Source organism: Eulemur rufifrons, chromosome 12 (assembly GCF_041146395.1).
Source record: "Eulemur rufifrons isolate Redbay chromosome 12, OSU_ERuf_1, whole genome shotgun sequence".
Classification (NCBI taxonomy): domain Eukaryota; kingdom Metazoa; phylum Chordata; class Mammalia; order Primates; family Lemuridae; genus Eulemur; species Eulemur rufifrons.
The window spans coordinates 3,123,510-3,142,004 of NC_090994.1; the positions used below are offsets into that span (position 1 = coordinate 3,123,510).

Consider the following 18,495-nt stretch of genomic DNA (forward strand, 5'->3'; position numbering starts at 1 on the left):
GAACTTTTTTTTTTTTTTTTTATCTGAAATGACAGACACCGTAAGATAGGGAAAGCTGCAGATAAGAAACCAAATTGAGTTGTTTGAATCAGCTCCGATTGTCTGCCCCGGGTTCAAACTCCCACACCTGCTCCCAACGGGTCAATGGATGCCTCTTGGCAGGGTCCCGCGGGGTTTGGAAACATTGCAAAAGTGGTGAACTTTGAGACTTCAGCGTTTATTCTGTGATTATAATTAACCTGCTCACCAGTTGCTATTGATCGATTCTAAATGGAGGTGATAAAGTTTGACTGGATTTCTCGAAGTAGAAATGGAGATTTAAACTGGGGGGGGGTGGCAGTGGCAGGGGAAGATTAGAAAAATAACTTGGAACTGAATTCAATTTTAAGAAGCAAAAACTGGATTTGCCATTGGGGGGACCCCAAAGCCCATAGCTTAATAATCCTCAAAATTTCCTGCCAAATAATTTGGGGGGTAACTTCTTGATTTCTCATGCTGCAAAATAAAGTATGTCTGTGACTATTCAATGCAGGGTGAAAGGCAGCCTCGAACCCCACTCGCAGGGGCTTTTTGCAGACTTCAAACACACGGAATGGCTTACCTGTCTGGATTACACTCCTCCACTGGGGGTGGGGGGGAAGATATTTAAAAACATCTAGTTAAGTCTTGGCCTCCTGCAAAATTCGGAAGACCAGAAAACCAAATCCCTTCATTTGGATAGGAAGCTTGGGGAAAAAAAGAAGAAACTGGAATACCCTGTCTCAATTCTGATTACAGAGCAGAAATAGATAAAACCATCGGCCACCTGCCAGAAACAAGAAACAAGACGGCACACCGGTCGGCCGCTTGTGTTCAGCTCAGACCAATTCCGTGGGGCTCACTCCCTGTCTCCACCCATGGCCTTGTTCTCATCTTTCTCAAAATCAGGATTGTTGTGCCTTTCTCTGCTCCTACTGCAAATACATCTGAAATCTTTGGAGAAACGGGAAGATGGAGAAGATGGTTACAGATTTCTTTTAGGAAAGAGATTTTTGAGAGAGCCATATGGTTTTGCTCTTCTTACGCAGCCAATAGTCCCCCAGAGTTAGGAGAATCTTCTAGCTTGGAGGGTCTGAATTCCAGGGAATCTCTCTTTAATTCTCTGCACATCAGAATGGAGAGGCCGAAAAGGAGGTTCGTGCAAGGCTAGGATTCCTAACACGGCATCCCCCTAACTGGGAGTTCTGCGGTACAGAATGAGACCAGAAGGAATAACTCAGGAAGACAGTGGGCCTGGGAAGACACTAGTGGGAAGAAGGAAATACAGACAAGATGCTATACTGGGGACGACGGGGAACAGATTGGAGGGGCAGGTAATGAGAAATCCTAAGGCCTAAGAGTCCTTCAACTGCCAGGTACCTGGTTCTGAAGAAAGGGGAAGTGTCTTGCTCTCAACTCCAGCAGACGCAAACTCAGGGAGACGGCGGAACACACAATCCTGGATGCTGGACTTACCTGGGTCTACACCAGGGCTGCTGTCTGAGTCCTGTGGGAACTTGAGCAGGTGACTGCATCTTTCTGAGCATCAGTTTCCTTTCCAGCAAAGTGGAGATCGCAAGATCTACCTCTGGGGAGGACTTAAAAGTCCCTGCTGTCTGACAACTTCCTCACTGACCCGTGACAAAGGATCCAGCTTACTATCTACAATGGTATATTGTCCAAGATACAGGCTACTGTTCCTAAAACGTTGTTAGCTAGTATCCAAACATTAATGTAGCAAAACGTATTAGCTTATTTTATAGAAATTAAAACAGATACAAAGCTATTCCTATTATGAATACAACCCCACTGGTACTATCTTCCCTGTCTTCTTTAGAAGATGACAAAGGATTAGCTCTATAGACAGCCAAGAAAATCTGAGTAATTCATCCCTGGAGTACGTTACCTGAGGCCAGGTCATGGGCAATAAAGCAAAGCGATATTCATTCCCAAGAGAGCACCATCAACAAGCCAAGGAAAAAACCATTCTCCTTCCTTCTTCTTATGCAAACAGAAGCAGCAACATTTGCTACTGGCTTCACCTCTAAATTCAGTACAACTCAATTGTCTTAAAAGGACAGGCTTAAAAGAATCACCTTGCCCTGGAGGAAAGTAACTTGCTCTACACACAATCCCATGGTTACCCTAGGTCAGGGAGAAGGTCCACGAGGAAAGGTCACCACTACCAGGGGACCTTAAGAAGCCAAATCAGTGTGGGGGTTCCTGGGGGTTGGGATGTCTGACAATTGCTGACCTAGATGTACTACAAGTACCAGACTAGGATGAGGGCTTTTCCCCCCTTGGTAAAGCAACCTCCTGTGGGATAAGCAAAATCAAAAGCTAAATTCAGGATTTCAACTAAGGATGGTGTTGATCTGCCCAGCAGAATCTTGAGAACGAAGGAAAACCCCAAGTTGTTTAGAAAAGAATAGTTAAAAGCCTAATTCAATAGACAAATTATATCTTGAAGCACTTTTCCTGTGCATCCATAAACACTAAATATAGAATCCTTTAAAAAAAAAAAAAAAGAAGAAAAAAAAATACTTTCAGGAAGTTTATTTGTGAATACTGTATTGTCTATTTTTAAGAACTTAATTGGTTAAGTAGGTTTTTAAAAATTGTTAAGACAGTCACAGCGCTCAAAATTTCAAAGGGTTATTCACATACCCCTGATCATAGCAGCATTACTCACAATAGCCAAGAGCAGGGTGGAAGCAACTCAAGTGTCTACCCACGGATGAATGCATAAACAAAATGTGGTCTACGCATACAACGGAATATTATTCAGACTTAAAAAGGAATGAAATTCTGGCGCACGCTACAACATGAATAAACCTAAAAAAAAAAAATCATGCTAAGTGAAATAAGCCAGACACAAAAAGACAAATACTGTACGATTGCACTTCTATGAGGTCTCTACGGTAGTCAAATTCACAGAGACAGATGGGAGAATGAGGGTTGCCAGGGGCTGGAGGTGGAGTGGAGGAGGACTGGGAAGCTATTTTTTAATGGGTACAGAATTTTGGTTTTACAAGGTGAAAAAGTTCTGAAGATCTGTGACACAGCAATGTAAATATACTTAACTCAACTGTGTACTTAAAAATTGCTAAGATGATAAAAAAAAGTTTTTCAAAATCGAACTTAACGTTAACTTCCCTGTATTTTAAGTGTATCTTCTTTATTTAGTATATTAATAACAAAGCACAGACTGACTATAAAAAAACAGCTAAGATGGTTTTAAGAAGTTCAAAAAGTTCCAAGGCATACACGGTGAAAGTCCTTTTCCTACCCTTACCCCTCACCTACACATCACCCTCCCCACAGGCACCCAATGTTATAAATTCCTTGTGAGAATCTGCATTTACAAATCCTTTACAAATTTGTTCCAGAGCAATTTTCAAGTGAATATAATATTTTCTTCCCTTTTTTTACACGAAGAGTATAGTGCTACATACACCTCCTGCATTTACAAATGTCTTAGAGAGGATTCCCTACATTATGTAAAGAACATCATCATTTTTTATGCCTGCATGATATCTTGTAGTTAGTATGTGCCATATGTATACAAAAAGTCCCCTAATAATGCACATTTAGGTTATTTCCAATTTTGTTATTATGAGCAGTGCTGCAATTAACATGTGCTGGTGTATTTGTACAATCAGTTCCTAGAGATCAAAATTCCTGGGTCAAGTCTATCTGCTTTGTAACTTGACAGTTGTTACCAAGGACTCTCCATAAAGATTGAACCAATTTACACTCCCACTCCCACGCACAGGTATCAGAGTTCCTGTTTCCCCACACCTCAGAGTATGTTTGTTTTCTTAGTGCACTTAAGTAAGAAAAAAAAGGGGGACGGATGCAGAAGAAAGTGTTATCTACAACTGTCTCCTGTGCATCATTCTACCTGAGTGCTTAGAAAGCACCTAGCAAATGTGGCCTGACCTTCTGATGGGACACAATTGGGCAAGTGACAGGTCTCACTAGAGGTAGTGACACACCCATGACCACCCTAACACTCCTTCCTCATTCGATTGGTTCTCAGCTTAGCACGGCGGACCAGCCCCAACTCTGATTGACCTGAGCAGGGTGGTAACCGGAAAGTTAAACAACTTTGGTTTTCCTGAAGACTGACAAATTGTTCTCCAGCCAGACAAGCTACTTCAGAGTTGGTCTCACAGAGTTCTCTATACACATGAGCTGGCTCGGAAAGTAGCAGGCTTCCTTGATAAGCAGTTCCCAAAATATCCAGAGAACACTTCAGAGTTTTCCACTGACCTACGCCATCAGCAAACTCTTAGAACACCTTGAATGAGTGCCCCGCACTCCAAACCTAATGGGGCAAAACCTCTCATAAAGAATTCGTTTGGGTAACATTGAGCGAACTACGTGTAGTTCATTGTATTGTTATTTTCATAAACTTAAAGTGATGCAAAACCTTTGAGATCCTTTGAGAATATCATAATTGCTTGTTTCTCCATTACACAAAATAATTGTTATTTCATAGTAAAATATATTTTCCTAACCACTCCAGCAACCTCTACTACCAGGCTATATCCTTCAAGGCATTTTTACATATGATTTCCATTTGTCTTTTGTTCAGCCTTAAGTATTCCAAAGCATTAACTGATACAAAAATCAACTTCATTGTGGCATAATGCACATATAACAAAGAAATCCCATTTAACTCATTTCCATGAGTTTTGTGACATGTATACACCTATGTAACCACAGTGATTGAGTTCTTTAAAAGGAGATAGCTATGCCGACACTGCAGCTCACACCTGTAATCCTACTACTCTAAGGAGGCCAAGATGGGAGGATCACTTGAGCTCAAGAGTTCGAGACCAGCCTGAGCAAGAGTGAGACCCTGTCTTTACTAAAAATAGAATTAAAAAAATTAAAAAAAAAAAAAAGGAGACAGCAATATCATCCTGCTAGGCTGTTTCACAGGCACACACAGATCCCAGCTCTCGAAGTGCAAGAACTGTCTGCACAGCCCCCCTGGTAGGTGGCGAGGCCGCCTCTCTTGTGGGGCTTCCAGTGCCCAGGAGTTTGTTACGAAGACAAGCATATTCCCTACAGCATTTCCAAACAACTACAGTCATCGATGAGAGTTCTTCTTGAAACTAGTATCTGCTTACCTCAAGCAACACAAAGTTAAAAGGCCATAGGCCTTTTTTTCTTTTTTCTTTTTTTTTTCTTTTTTTTGGCTTTTAGATATTTGTACACAATCACCCTCTGTCCTGCTCTTATCCACCCCCAACCCAAAAGTCCTACTTCCTCCAATGGTTCCCCAAAGTTTCCAGAACCCTCTCCCATCCTGCCCACCCCTCCCTGAGACTCTCCAGTTTGCTTCTTAAGGGACTCAGCAGTCCTTCTGTGTGGTCTGACCAAGGCAGGGCAGAGTCCTGGGGCAATTTCCTCCAAGATCTCTACTCAAATATTTGCTAAGTGCCCAGCATGTGCCAGGCACTTAAATATGAGTAAGACTCTGTACCTGCCCTCAGTAAGGTCACATAATTCCATGAACGCAGCTTAATGAGCAATTGCAACAGTTGTTTGTTTCAGGGTCATGGCTCATATTGAACTTGGAATTAATTGAAGTTCACATACATTGCAGTAAGGGCAGAATAATTTCTTCCAACCTAGTTCAGGGCTTTACAGATGTCCCTGTTAGCTTTTATTACTTTGATTTTTGCCTTATTCTAATAACCAACATAAGAACTCTGGCAAGGTATTAACTATTACTAAAACAACAGCAGTTAATACTTCATAGAAAAATAAAGATGTTCTCTTATTTCTCCTCATTGAAATTAAAAACCGTTTCTGAGTTAAGGGTGAATTAGTCTGTATGGTTCAACCTGTGGTGATAAATATATTATTTAAAGAAAGGCAGGCTATGTTGTATTATTTCATGGCACTACACAATGTATCAGTAAATGAGAGCATATCTTCTCTTCTTCTTTTTTTAATTGCTGGTTCTTTCCCTGGAAAACTCCCACTCACCCTTCAAAACCAAATGCAGATGGCACCACTTAGGTGAAGACTTCCTGTCACACAGAGGAAGGAACTATCTCTACTTTTTCTCTTTCGCTCTCAGCTCATTACAAAACCACAAGGATGATGAGTCATTTACCCATTTTCACGTTGAGTGTTCAACTACCTGTGTTCATTGGGGACAGTCCCAGGTTTAGCACTGAAAGTCCCAAGCCCTTGGAAACACCTCAGTTCTTGACAAACCAGAAAAAAATGGTCACTCTACATGACAGCAAGTGACTTTAATAAAATAGCCATCATTTATGAAGGGTCAAAGCCAAAACTTCACAAATAATTTTTTTCAAATTTAAGACGACACTAAAAGGACTTATGATGGTCCCATTTTACAGAAAAAGAGGTGACCCAAGATCACATGGGGCACCTGGAATTGAATCGAGGTTTGCCCAGCTCTGAAAGCCTGTGCTCTGACCGCCACGCCGCTGCCTGGCCGTTTTCAGGCTCAGTGGTTAGTCCACACGGAGAACTGGAGGCGGTTCTCATCATCCTGCCACCACTCAGAGTCAGACAGTATGTGGGGCTGGTCCTCGCTAAGGCTGTCGGGCATTTACAGGGGCCCACGTGATGGGGAGAACATATAAGAAGCACATTTAAGTGCCACTCGAAGAACATGCAGAAGATCTGAATGCCAACAAATTCAACTCGCCTCATGTTCCCTCACAGAGATAAAGTGGCCCCTCTCATGGCTCGACCATTTAAAACTCTTGACTGTGTGCAGAAGAGAAAATTCACCCGCTAGGTCAGACCCCCAAGGCTGTCTTCAGGTGGGACTTCACAAACCGGTGGGGCCTGGGTCAGCTTGCCGTTTGTCGACACTGGCATTTGGGAAACCTTCCTTACTTCGGCACCCACCTGCATGGTATGGGTTACACTTTAAAATCTAAGTTCTCACTGTGTGCACGAACACGGCACTATTGTTTTGGTTTTTTGTACACTGCTGTGGTTGTAACGCTGACCACCAGAAAGTACCCTCCATCTTTGGGTTCTGAACCTCTCTCTTTTCCTTAACCAAACACCAAATTCTCAATCCAGGATTGTAGGCATTGCAAACTCCACCGCACCCCACGCCCAGTTAAAAAAAAAAAAAAAAAAGTGGAACTGTGGGGACCCTTCCTCCCTATTTTAAATCAGAGGCCTCAGAGATAGTTCTGGAGAGGACTCAGAGATTGATTTTCAGAACTTGGGGCCAAAGCGCCCCACCCCAGCGCTCCCGCCTCAGGCACGCATTGTATGGAGATGCCGCCTATCTCGAAAGGTCTATGCTGGTCTGGGTGGGGGTGGCACCTCCGCCCCTGGGGGGTGCCGTCTGGCTCCCCCGTGAGGGGGAGGTAGACACTAGGAGCCAGAGCCACAGACCCAGCCTCGGCGCCACTTCCACGGTTAATCAGTTTACCCGGGATGTGTATTTGGCTGGACCCCGCTGGGGACCTTCCCTGGCCACCCAGGGCCAGGGGATAATTTAAAAGCTCTTCAAAGCCTGGACCCCTCTCGGAGCCCGGCCAAGACTGGAAACCTGGGAGGGACAGGCTTTAGTCTTCAAAGTGACAACAAATGCAAAAGGATTTAGCACTTAGTAGGTAGTCAATAAATGTTAACTTTGTTTCTTAAGTCCGGGCTTCCCCTCCCCAAGAGCCAGCTCAATCCAGACCCGATCCTCCGTCCCTTCCTGCAATTCCACAAGACAGAAGTCGTTTGCATTTTGAACTAGTGGTTGCCGCTTCCCTTTCAGTACAGAGCCCCCTTCTCAGACCTCGGTCGGTTCATTTGCAAGTTGCAGGAAGTGGGACACCTTTGCCCTCCCTCCCGGGTCCCACATACGATGGAAATATTCAATCGCGCCCATCACGACTGTTATTTCTTTTTTTTTTTTTGAGACAGAGTCTTACTCTGTTGCCCAGGCTAGAGTGAGTGCCGTGGCGTCAGCCTAGCTCACAGCAACCTCAAACTCCTGAGCTCAAGCGATCCTCCTGTCTCAGCCTCCCGAGTAGCTGGGACTACAGGCATGCGCCACCATGCCCGGCTAATTTTTTCTATATATATTTTTAGCTGTCCATATAATTTCTTTCTATTTTTAGTAGAGGTGGGGTCTCGCTCTTGCTCAGGCTGGTCTCGAACTCCTGAGCTCAAATGATCCGCCCACCTCGGCCTCCCAGAGTGCTAGGATTACAGGCGTGAGCCACCGCGCCCGGCCACGACTGTTATTTCTAACCCTGGTCCTCAGAAGAAGAGGCTCAACGCGTGGAAGCGGCTCAGGCATTGCAAGAAGCCCCGCTGGCTTTGCTGGGTTCCCGGACACCACTGCCTGTCGCCCGCCAGCACCACGCTGCCCGGCTCTCGGCATCCACGGTGCCAGTTCCAGGTCAACCCGTCTTCCTGGCGTTTGCTTTGCTCCCTCCCTGCTTTGTTCCTGGTGAGACCCCCGACTGGGAGATCATCTGCCACCCAGGATCCTCCAACTGCGCAGCCAAATGGCGCAGAAGATTTCAGGTCCAAGCCCATGTAATCAGTCCCCCGCGGAGGACTCCAGGGAGGGCGAGGCGCAAATAGGCGCAGAAACCCGAGATTGCCAGCGTCCGCTGGGCTCCCGGGCAGCCTGCCCGGTGGTCACCTACTGCCCCGCGCGGCCCAGACAGACCTCACGTCGGGCCTGAGCTCCGGCCGCGCCACGCTCTTTGCAAAAAGGGATCTGGCGGGCAGGCCGGGCCTCACTCAGGAGAAACTGGTGTCCTCGGACTGTGACCTTCACTGCCACCACACCTCCAGCCCCACCAGTTTGCCTTCCCTGGAAATTAGATGTCATCAAGCAACTTCCCCAGACCCAATACACATTTGTGAAAACTTAAACGCCCCTAACAGGGCACGGACAGTCTCTGTTCCTGTCCCCCACCGACCCCAGAACTCGCGATCAGTACTCACCGAGATTGGGGTGTCGTCCGGCAGGGTTGGCCCGGCCGGGCAGGCTGTGCAGGACCGGGCTGTCGAAGGGGCCGGCGGAGGCGGCGGCGGCCGCGGCCCAGGACGCGCCCACGTCGGCCATGTAGGCTGGGTAGGGGCTGGAGTAGGAGCCCGCGAAGCCGGCGCGCCCGTACTGCTCGCGTCCCGCCAGGCCCGCGCCTGCCGCCCCGCCGCCACTGCTGTAGGCTGCGGCTTCCCGGGCAGCGGCGGCGGCTGCGGCGGCCGCCAGGGACCCAGTGGTCCCCGGGAAGGAGAAGCGCGGCGACACCGGCGGTGGGGTGTAGGCAGCTCCCTCGGCTCCCGCCTGGCTCCAGCCCGGGCTGCCCTGCTGGGTCCCGGGCCCCGCACCCGACGGGGCCGCACTGGAGCTGCCTCCTGAGGCTGCTCCGGACGCGGCGCCCCCGCCTCCACCCTGGAGGTAGGACAGACCCAGCACCGAGGAGGGCACCCGCGGCGTGGGCACGTAGACCGGCGAGGACGCAGCGCCCGCGCCGTGCATGAAGGCGCCGGGACCTCCCGTCTCGTAGGCCCCGGGCGGGGGGCCGTGGTTGGCGGCCATGGCCAGGCTCTGGTACATCGCCCCGCGATCTCTTGGCTTCGGAGTCCTCCCTCTCCCTCGCAGGTCAAGGAGTAGCGCGAGGAGAGAAAGTGACAATAATGTACGTAGGGAGGGACTGTCACGAAAACGAAGATCAAAAATCAAAAAGGGAAAAACCCAAATCGCTCAAAAATATATACGTATTAAATCCAGCATTGAGCAAAAGGATTCTAGGCTCTTGATTAGTCAGGAAAATCCCAAATTGAAATTTTGGTTGTTCCGGAAGCGGGTACAGGCTCAACCGAATCCACCCAGGGCCTGGAGGTCCGGAGCGCCTGCCAGAGGCAGAAGACGCGGGGTAGAGCCTCGCAGCTGCGGGTGTGGGGCACGGGCCTTCGGGTCCCCCACTCGTCACGCCGGGAGGCCTTGGTCCTGCGCCAGTCGCTGCGCACTGCCTTCGGGACACCCACGACCACAGGCACAGTCCGGCAGGCTGGCTCCACTCCGAGGGACCGACGGGCGCCTTCTCGCCTCGTTGCAGCCGCAGTCCTAAAGGAGGAACGACAGAAAGGAAGAAAGGGGTTCATCCCGGAGCTTTCAGAGCCCACTTTCTCCCTGCGTGGTGGCTTCTGCACTGCAAACGACATCGCCACCGGGAAAGGGGCAGCTTCCGAGGCCCGAGCCGCGGGAAGCGGCGGCCTTTGTTTGGCCCTAGCTGCAGGGAAACTTGGGGTTTCCCGGTTCTTGGGCATGTACTTATTGGTTGCGATCTATGTCAATTATTTTTGTATTGCTTGTCAGGAAGGACTTTAATTTTACCTTATTCTTCAAGCATTTTTTTTGCCACTAAGTCCAAGGGTTCTGGGGTTCTGCAGAGTGCCTGGGACCCAAGAAATTGCCCTCATCTCTGTTCCCTCACCTCTCCCCAAGCATTCCTGACCAAGACAGAACTTTAGATTGGGACGGAGGGAGGCAAGGATAAACTTTATACAAAACAGCAACTTAACAAAGTTTTGTTCCTAATCTTAAAAAAAAAAAAAACAACCTGGAGTCTAAATGTTTATAAATGAGCAACAGTATCTGCTAAATCTCACGAAAAGGGTTGTGAAACACCTTATGCATACTCTATACCACGCGGTCGTCAAATCAGACCAGCTACAAGTTTCTTGCAAATAGTTATATTTTAGATACTTAGAAGATTGCCTGTGGGAACCAGAAAAGTGAGAGGAATATACAAGTTCACTTTTCAGAACCGATTCAGTGGACCATTCTAATTCATTGACTGGGTTTTTCACGTAGAATCATGAGTGCACCCATATGCAGAATGGGAACACCAATGAGGATGCCTGGGAAGATGTTTGTAGGACTGGATTGTAAGTTTCCAGCATCCTGTATTCTGATGTTACCAGACAATTTTTCTGATAAAATAAGAGCTCCACGTTCTGAATCACCTGCTGTGCTCCAGGGCCTTTACTCCACAACTCCACTAGTAAAGGTGTCTCTTCTCATTTTACAAGAGGGACCTGGAGCATTGGAAAGTTTTGAAACTTGTCTAAGATCAAAGTACAATTAGAGAGGGGTGGGGGAGGGGACAGGATCTGTAGGGCTCCAGTGGTTTGAGGCTGTCCACTACACTCCCACTTTTCTCCTTAAGAAGAGGCTGCTACTCCTGACAATGGTTTCTTTTTTATTGTAATAGTAGATTTACGAGAAATCCAGGCTCTGCAACTTAAGGAATAAATTTAGACAAATCACTTAACCTCTCTCTGCAAAATGCAAATATTAAAGGTACCTATCTTGTAAAGTTATTTTCAGGAGTATAAATTAATATATGTAAAAGTACTTAAAAAACTGTTATAACAGGGAAAAAGAAAGTTCTAAGTAACAGTTGGCTGCATTTCTAATGCACCATAAAAAGTACCTCAGATGCAGTATGTACCATAATAAATGATCGTCTTTAGTACTGTAAAAATTCTGGAAATCAAATCTTTAGTACACACTATATAATGCTTTTCACCATTTTTGCAACATCATTAGTAATGATAATGGAATTAATGGTATTGTATTATATAGCCAAATTGTTAGTCCTAAATGCTTTATTACTTGCTTTCAAAATATACGATAAATTATTGGTTTGATGGTTATTTCCATCAATTAGGTTAAATTAGGTTAAAGGATGGATCCAAAACAGCTGACCTAAGTTCACCAACTTTTCTCTTCAAAAATAAAGGCAAAAAATTAATACCTCCTGGTAATCTCTGGGCTTCAATAAGTAAATGTATAGGTTTACCTTAATAAAATATCCACTATTTAACTTTTAAATCAGGCAATTGATCTATTTCATTGTATATATTTTTTGTAAAGCTCAATTCTTGCACTTCTAAAAGATAATTTTTTTCCCCTCATGTAACTTCAGGAAAGGAGATTCAGAATTTTGTAATCCGTCTTCCAGTATACGTACAGGTGCTAACTTGCAGGCTTTAAAATGTAAATGCTAAAAATGTTATAAATCCAACACGTGTCTTTATTACATTCTCTGCCTTTTCAAATGGCTGATACATTACCTCGGAGTTGGATCGCTGGAACCAAGTGGGTGGAGAAAATACCCCTCTCTACCTTTCTAGAAAGGCCAGAAATTATTCTCTTAGAGCGACTCTGGCTGGTTTCTGCCTGGCCCTGCTGTCCACAAAGGGAGCCCAGCAGCTCCTGAGCCTGGCAGAAGTCTGGCCTGTGCCCTGGTTTTTCTCCTTCTCAATACTCATCTCAGCTCACCCCAAAATCGCAGGCCCACAGGAAATGCTCTCTGCTTTCATGAGTTAGCCCACAGCCTTTTCCAGATCTACTTTGGACAGGGGGAGCGTTGAAAGCGCCCAAATGTTCGCGTCCGTTTACAGGACGTTGCTTCTCCGTGGACTGGCCCAGCGCCTCGGCTCTCGGCCTGCTGCACGGAATCCTGTCACACCAGCCGGCAGCAATGGAGCTGGCCGCGGCCCAGGAGGAGTGGGGGAGCATCATCCCATCACCCCAGTGAAACCTTTCTTTCTTTAGAAGCCCGAAATCTGCTCTTGGTTGCCTTCCTTTTCGGAGAAGCACAGGAAATACTTCCCCGCGGCCAGTCCCTAACTTCCCGGCAGCGCAGGCCTTGCTGCCCGGGACTTCCACCAGCCGCCGGTCACTCGCCACCCTCTTCCCCAACCCAACAGGCCTCTCTTCCCTCTTCCTGGTGGCAGTTCACCACCTGGGCAACCCACTCTCCCCAGAGTGACCCCTCAGCCCAAAGCCAAGAGACATAATACTATGGATCGGGGCGCTAGCCTTGGCCGGCGGAGAGATGTCCCAGCTCCCGGCCGGTTCCCGCTCTTGGCCAGTTTCACCCAGAAACAGGGTGGGTGGCTGGGGCTGTTAGCTTCGTTAGGGACGTTTGGCTGCCTGGACCCGAGACAGGAAGGCGAGGAGGCGCCAGAAAAGGCAGAAACAGGCAGCTCAACAGCCGCCCCGGACCTCGGAGCGCCTCCGGGCCCCCAAAGCCCTGGGGTGCTGCCCCTCACTGCACTTGGAGTCCGCAGAGTCTCTGGGGCGCGACACCCCTCCGTCTACGTCCCTCCGTCCATGTCCCTCCGTGTGCGAGCTGCCGTGCGGGCTTTCCCGGGTCAGTCGGTCAGGGTGACTTCACACGGCCACCACCACCGCCCAGGCCCAGGCCTGCGAGGTGCAAACCCGGCTGGAGAATCTGCGCCCTGGGGCAGCGATTAAAGCGTTCAGATGCACACACACAAAAAGAATCCAAGCACGTTTCGAACATCCCTTTCTGCTTGGCCCCCAAATCTTACTTGGATTTAAAGAATGTGCTAAGACCAAAATCAAAGGCAGACTGTCTTTGGCCAGTTTGGGGAGAGGAGGAGTGGCCAATGTCTCTTTCCAGCTTCCCACTACCTCTCTACCCCAGGGCAAACCAGCGCCGAGGAGCTTGGTGTTTCAGGGATCGCAGGAATGAGCAAGGAGAGGGAAGAACAAAGCCCTACCTGCCGAGGCTGGAGCTTCCTGGAGAACCGGCGCGCGCTCCCCTGGGCGTCCCCAGAGCTGCCGCGGCGACTAAGCTTCTCGCGGCCACAGCGCCGACCGCCTCCGAGTCCCCCAGCTAGTCGCCGCGTCCCTGGCCCTGTGCTCGGCTCGCGGGCTCTGACTGGCCGGTGCGGGTCACGTGCAAGGGCGGGGGGCGGGGGTGCGCTGCACCGGCGGCACCTCTGCGGGGCGCCGGGCTGCGGGACTGTTCCAAAACCTTCCCCAGCAGGCAAAGTCCAGGCTCCGGTACCTCCTGGGAAAACGCCTGGGTGTTCACCCACCGCCCAGCCTGAGGGCGATTGGGTTTGCGATTTTGCCCAGGCTCCGCTTTACTGAGTTCCCTCTCTCCTTCCCCGCCCCCCACGGCCCCCACCCAGTGGTTCCCGTCCAGCCGCGGTGGGCGAGGGGCGGAGCTAATATTGGGGAATTTGACCTCTTGGGCTCCACTCCCGATCGTGTGCGGGGCACTGGGTCACCCGGGGTGCCCGGCTGGCCTCAGGTTTCCGGGCGAGAGTAGTGGGGATCCCCGACTCCGGGGAGGTTCAGGAGACGCCCAGACTGGGTGCTAAAATCCGAGCCAGGAGACCGAAGCCGGCCTATTGCCTTCCCAGCACCCAGGGAGCCGGCAAGGCGCCAAGAGCCCCGGCTTCAGCCCTCAATTTTATGTATTTGGGCAAAACGTGCACCTCTTCCTGGCGTTGCTTCCCATCTCCCGAGGCGGCTTCCCCTCTAATCTTTCCCGGTTTTCTCCGCAGCCTGCGGCGGCCGCTGCAGCAACCCACGGGACACGGCGACGGCTGGGGAGCCCGCAGCCCAGGGGAGCTTCTCCGCGGAGAGGGCTCTTCCGGGGGCTGCAGTCCCCTCCCTGCAGTGAGGGCGGGAGGGTGTCCGGCCTGAGCTGGGAGTCTGGCGTCAGTGCCTGGAGGCCCCAGCGCGGCGGAGCTGCGAGCCGGAGAGCACCTCCGACAGGTCTAAAGGTTAATAGAGCAATCACAGGGCCCTATTACCGCGTAAAAATAACCCATCGATTACCGCAGCCTTCAGCCCCAGATAACAGCCGGCGGGTGGCTCTCAGGCTTTCGGTTAAACTTTTTTTTTTTTTTTTAAGGCCGCATGTCTCTCGAGTACAGGTTTCCCATACCAGATTAGAGGGATGGGGAGGGGTCCGGGATACCACCACCCTGGGAGAAACCCGTGCCTCTTGGAAAGAAGGGAGGGACACCCGCTTCCACGGTTGGAAACCAGTCGTGGATTCCCGGGCCGCGCGAGGACAACCCGGGAGCGAAGGACGACGCTGGGACGCGGGGCCGATTGGAAGGAAAGCCCCCATGGGATCGTGGCCAACTCCTGGGGATTCTCAGGAAAATCCCGGAGGAAGAACTGAGCGCGGCTGTGCGGGGAATTCTCTTCCCCGAACAAGGGGTGCGGAGATCCAGAGGGGCCCAAGCATAGGAGAGAAAACAGGCGGCGCGGGGCGCGGAGAGACTAGAGGCCTGCGCGCCCGCTGGACGCACCGAAGCCGCCCCAGACTGCAGCCCGCTTGCGCCCCTCGACGCCCGGAAGCTGGGGGCGGCGTGCTTAGGGTTCCCTCTCCCGCCTCCCCCAAATCCTAGTCTGCGCCTTAGCAGAATTTGGCGCGGCGGACCTAAAGTCGGGGACTTTAAGAGCGAAGGGGTTCTGGGATCCCAGAAGCCGACTCTGGGGAAAAACACCCTCCAATCTGAGCACCTTCAGACGCAGCGGGAAGGATGCGACCCCTGCGCTGTTTAAAACAGGTCCTGGTTCCACACTGGGGAGAGCCAGAGAGGCACAAAGCCAAGGCCTGCGCCAGGGGCCTGCAGAGCTTTCTGAAGAATTGAAAGTCTGGGCTTGGGCGAGTGGGAAGCTGCCCGTGTCCCGGCCTCTCTTTCCCCGCGGGGATTTGTGCCAGCGTTGCCCGGGGTCCCAGAGCTGCGTCCCACTCGCGACCCTCAGAGGACGAAAAGGGCTGAGTCTGGAGACCAGGCACTAGATTGCTCCGCAACAAGCCAGGGGATTGGGGCTTCGCATCTGGCGAGGCGGCCATCTGAGAGTCCTCCCCACAGCCAAGGCCACAGGCCGCTCCCACGCGGGCTCCTTCCAGCAGTGCATGGCCCGCCGCGCGAGGTGCGGTACCCTGCAGCGAGCCTGCACTCCCCACACGTCCCGCCTCCCTGAACCTCAGTCTCCTCCTCTGGATACTGGTGGGGACCATATCAGGCTCTGCTCTATGTGGCTGTTTTGAGATTCCCCCCCCCCCCCCAGGGTGGAAGAGGCTGCCTGTGCTTGGGGCTTGCTCGTGAGGAACCCGGGATCCCTGGGCCGCGGCTCCAGCCAGGCCCTTACCCAGGCCTCCCGCTGGCGCTCTCCAGGTGGGCTGAAACCTGTCCGGGAATATTCGCTCCCTCTGGAAGGCACCTGGGACAGAGAAAAGTGTGTTTCCCGTGGCTTATTTCTCTGGGCCCAGCGCCCCAACTTTCTCCCCGAAGGCCTAGGCTCAAGGACGGACCAGGGGTTGTTGGCAAACAGCCTGCTCTTTGGGGGAGTTTTCTTTTCCCTCGCTTTTTCCCTCCTTTCCTCCCTCCCTCCTAGCCGCCTGGGCGAGGCGGGAGCCGAGACTGTCCCGCGTTGCCAGGAGCGGGAGCATTTCAAGGCCTCGCTGGCCCCCGGCGGGAGGTTTATCCGCCGCCTCTCCGGGTTCCCAGGCTTCTCCCTTGCTCGGGAGGCCGAGGAAGGGGGGAGTGGGTGGGTGCTCTGCGGTCCAGACTCTTGGCTATTTTTAAGGAAGATGTCCCTGGGCTGGCCTGGGGAGGGTGGCCCAACCCCATTCACGTCCTCTTTCGGCTTTCCTTTCCCATAATCTACAGGGGGAATTTAACACTGTGAACGTCTGTGACTGCTTTGACTAAGGGCCTGTGTCTAAGGACCCTGCGTCAAGTCGTGAGATTTTAGACAAATAAGAATTACTCAAACGTACTATTTAAAAGACGTACTCTTAAAAAAAAAAAATCTCCAGGACACAAGAACAAATTGCGCTTCCCTGTTCCTTTAAGACTCTTGGGACTTGAGCCGGCCCATCCCCAGCAGTGAAAACTTGTGGGCTGCCTGTGGGGTACAGAGGGATCTGAACTCCGGTTCCTCCAAAAATACATATAAATAAGTAAACCGCGGATGCCGGAATTCGCAGAGAAACCAGCGCGGGGTTCCCGCGATTTTCCGGTGGGACGCTCGCGGGTTCGCTTTCAACCAGGCGCAAGACCTGGGGCCACAGTCTTGGCAGCCGCACCGGGAACAAAAACAATGCCTAAAAAAATCTGGGGGCCCCAAGGTCGCCAGAGTCTTATAATCGAAAACCAAAAACCCCAGAGAGAAAAAAGAAACAGAGAGGGGACTACAGAAGTCAACCCGCGTCCTGTGGAACGAACCACCCCAGGATGTAGATGGCCTCTGCGGGGCTGTGTGCAAAGGCTGCAGGACAGACGTTCACAGCGACCCGCGCTGAACGAATGCCCCGTCCTTTCCCGCGCGGCCTTCTGACTGCCCCTCTGGGCCCGGGCGCGGGTGGCACGATCCTCCTTCGTTCTGCCACCCGCACCCACGTGGCCCGCCCTGCCCCCTGCACGAGCCCCGCGGGCGGAACAGAGACCCGAGGTGCACAGCCCGAGCGTCCCCGTCCCCACTGATGGAAAAACGGAGAACGAACTAAGCTACAAGGCCAAGTAGACCTACCGTCCTTCACTTCTCGAGGTCGGTACCTCGGACACCCGGAATTCTTGCGGGGAGGGAGAAAACGTAGAGATCCCGCCCTGTCCCACCCGGAACCGAGCTTTGCACCCCGGTTCGATCTTTGGCCTCCCTCCACTAGACGCGGGGAGAGGAGAGAGCTACGCTTTTTTAATCGTCTTGCTTTCAAAAACACTATTCGGTGTCGCAGAGCGAAGCCACTCTCCCCCACAGACCCCCGCAAATGCTTCCTGGAGATTCCAGCCCTGTTGCTGGCAGTTTGCGGCACAAGCCCTCATATTTTATAGTCGCTTCCAGATTACAGGACGCTCTCAAATTCCATTTTTCTGTAGGGACAACAGCATTGGTACACAAGAGGGAGGGAGAGAAGGTGCTCCCATCCTCACCGACAAACGGGCTCACCGGACAGGAGAGGTTAGGGTGCTTGGCAGAGGTGGCCAAGCCTGCCAAGGCAGTTCTAGAATCTAGATTCCTGAGTCTCAGTTCTTTTTTTCCATTTTATTTACTATTTGCTTTTTACTGTAAAATATCTTTTAACTGTTGTCTCTTTTTAATTTTCTAAATTTCCTTTAATGAGCATGTGTGACATTTAAAATCGTTTTTTTAAAAAAAAAACAGTTCATGTCTCATAATCTAAGAGCCCTTGGGAAGGGAAAGAAAAATGAAAAGGAGTCTCTAAACATTTTTGCGAGGTTCGGGAAGGACGCCAGGCCCTTCTTGAATAGGGAGGGCGTGCTCTTGGGGGTCCCAGGGCAGCTGAGGCCAGGGCCCAAACCGGTCCTGGCGCCCACAAGTCGGGGCACTGTTGCCAGAGGGCTGGTGAGCCCTGAGCACCGGGCTCCCTGTGGCTGTGATGACGCCCTCAGTCGTGTACGCCTCTCTTCCCGCTGCCAACCTGGCTTCCTTCCCCCCTTCTCAGCCAAGGACCTCAGCAAAACAGCAGCAAGCAGGAACTACTGACACTCACGGCATCTGGTCCCCAGCCTGCAGGCTTTGGAGGGGCTGTAAGGGGGTCTTCTCTGTGGGTCCAAAGCTTGGGGATATCTCTTTGTGACATGGGCCCCAATTCTTTCACTTGTGGGCCCCCCCCCTTGTCTCCAGTTAGA

The 18,495-nt window shown here is 50.9% G+C and overlaps 1 protein-coding gene across 2 annotated transcripts in view; it reads right to left on the reverse strand.

Moving 5' to 3' along the window:
- Positions 1-13,954, reverse strand: part of GATA4 (GATA binding protein 4) — a 44,064-nt gene extending 30,110 nt beyond the window's left edge. For both annotated transcript variants that reach the window (XM_069484802.1, XM_069484800.1), the window contains exons 1-2: positions 13,588-13,954; positions 8,989-10,114 (exon numbers count right to left, since the gene is read on the reverse strand). In XM_069484802.1, coding sequence (XP_069340903.1) covers positions 8,989-9,604 — 616 coding nt within the window. In that variant the 5' untranslated portion in view covers positions 9,605-10,114; positions 13,588-13,954. The remainder of the gene's footprint in view (positions 1-8,988; positions 10,115-13,587) is intronic.
- Positions 13,955-18,495: the final 4,541 nt, after the last annotated feature.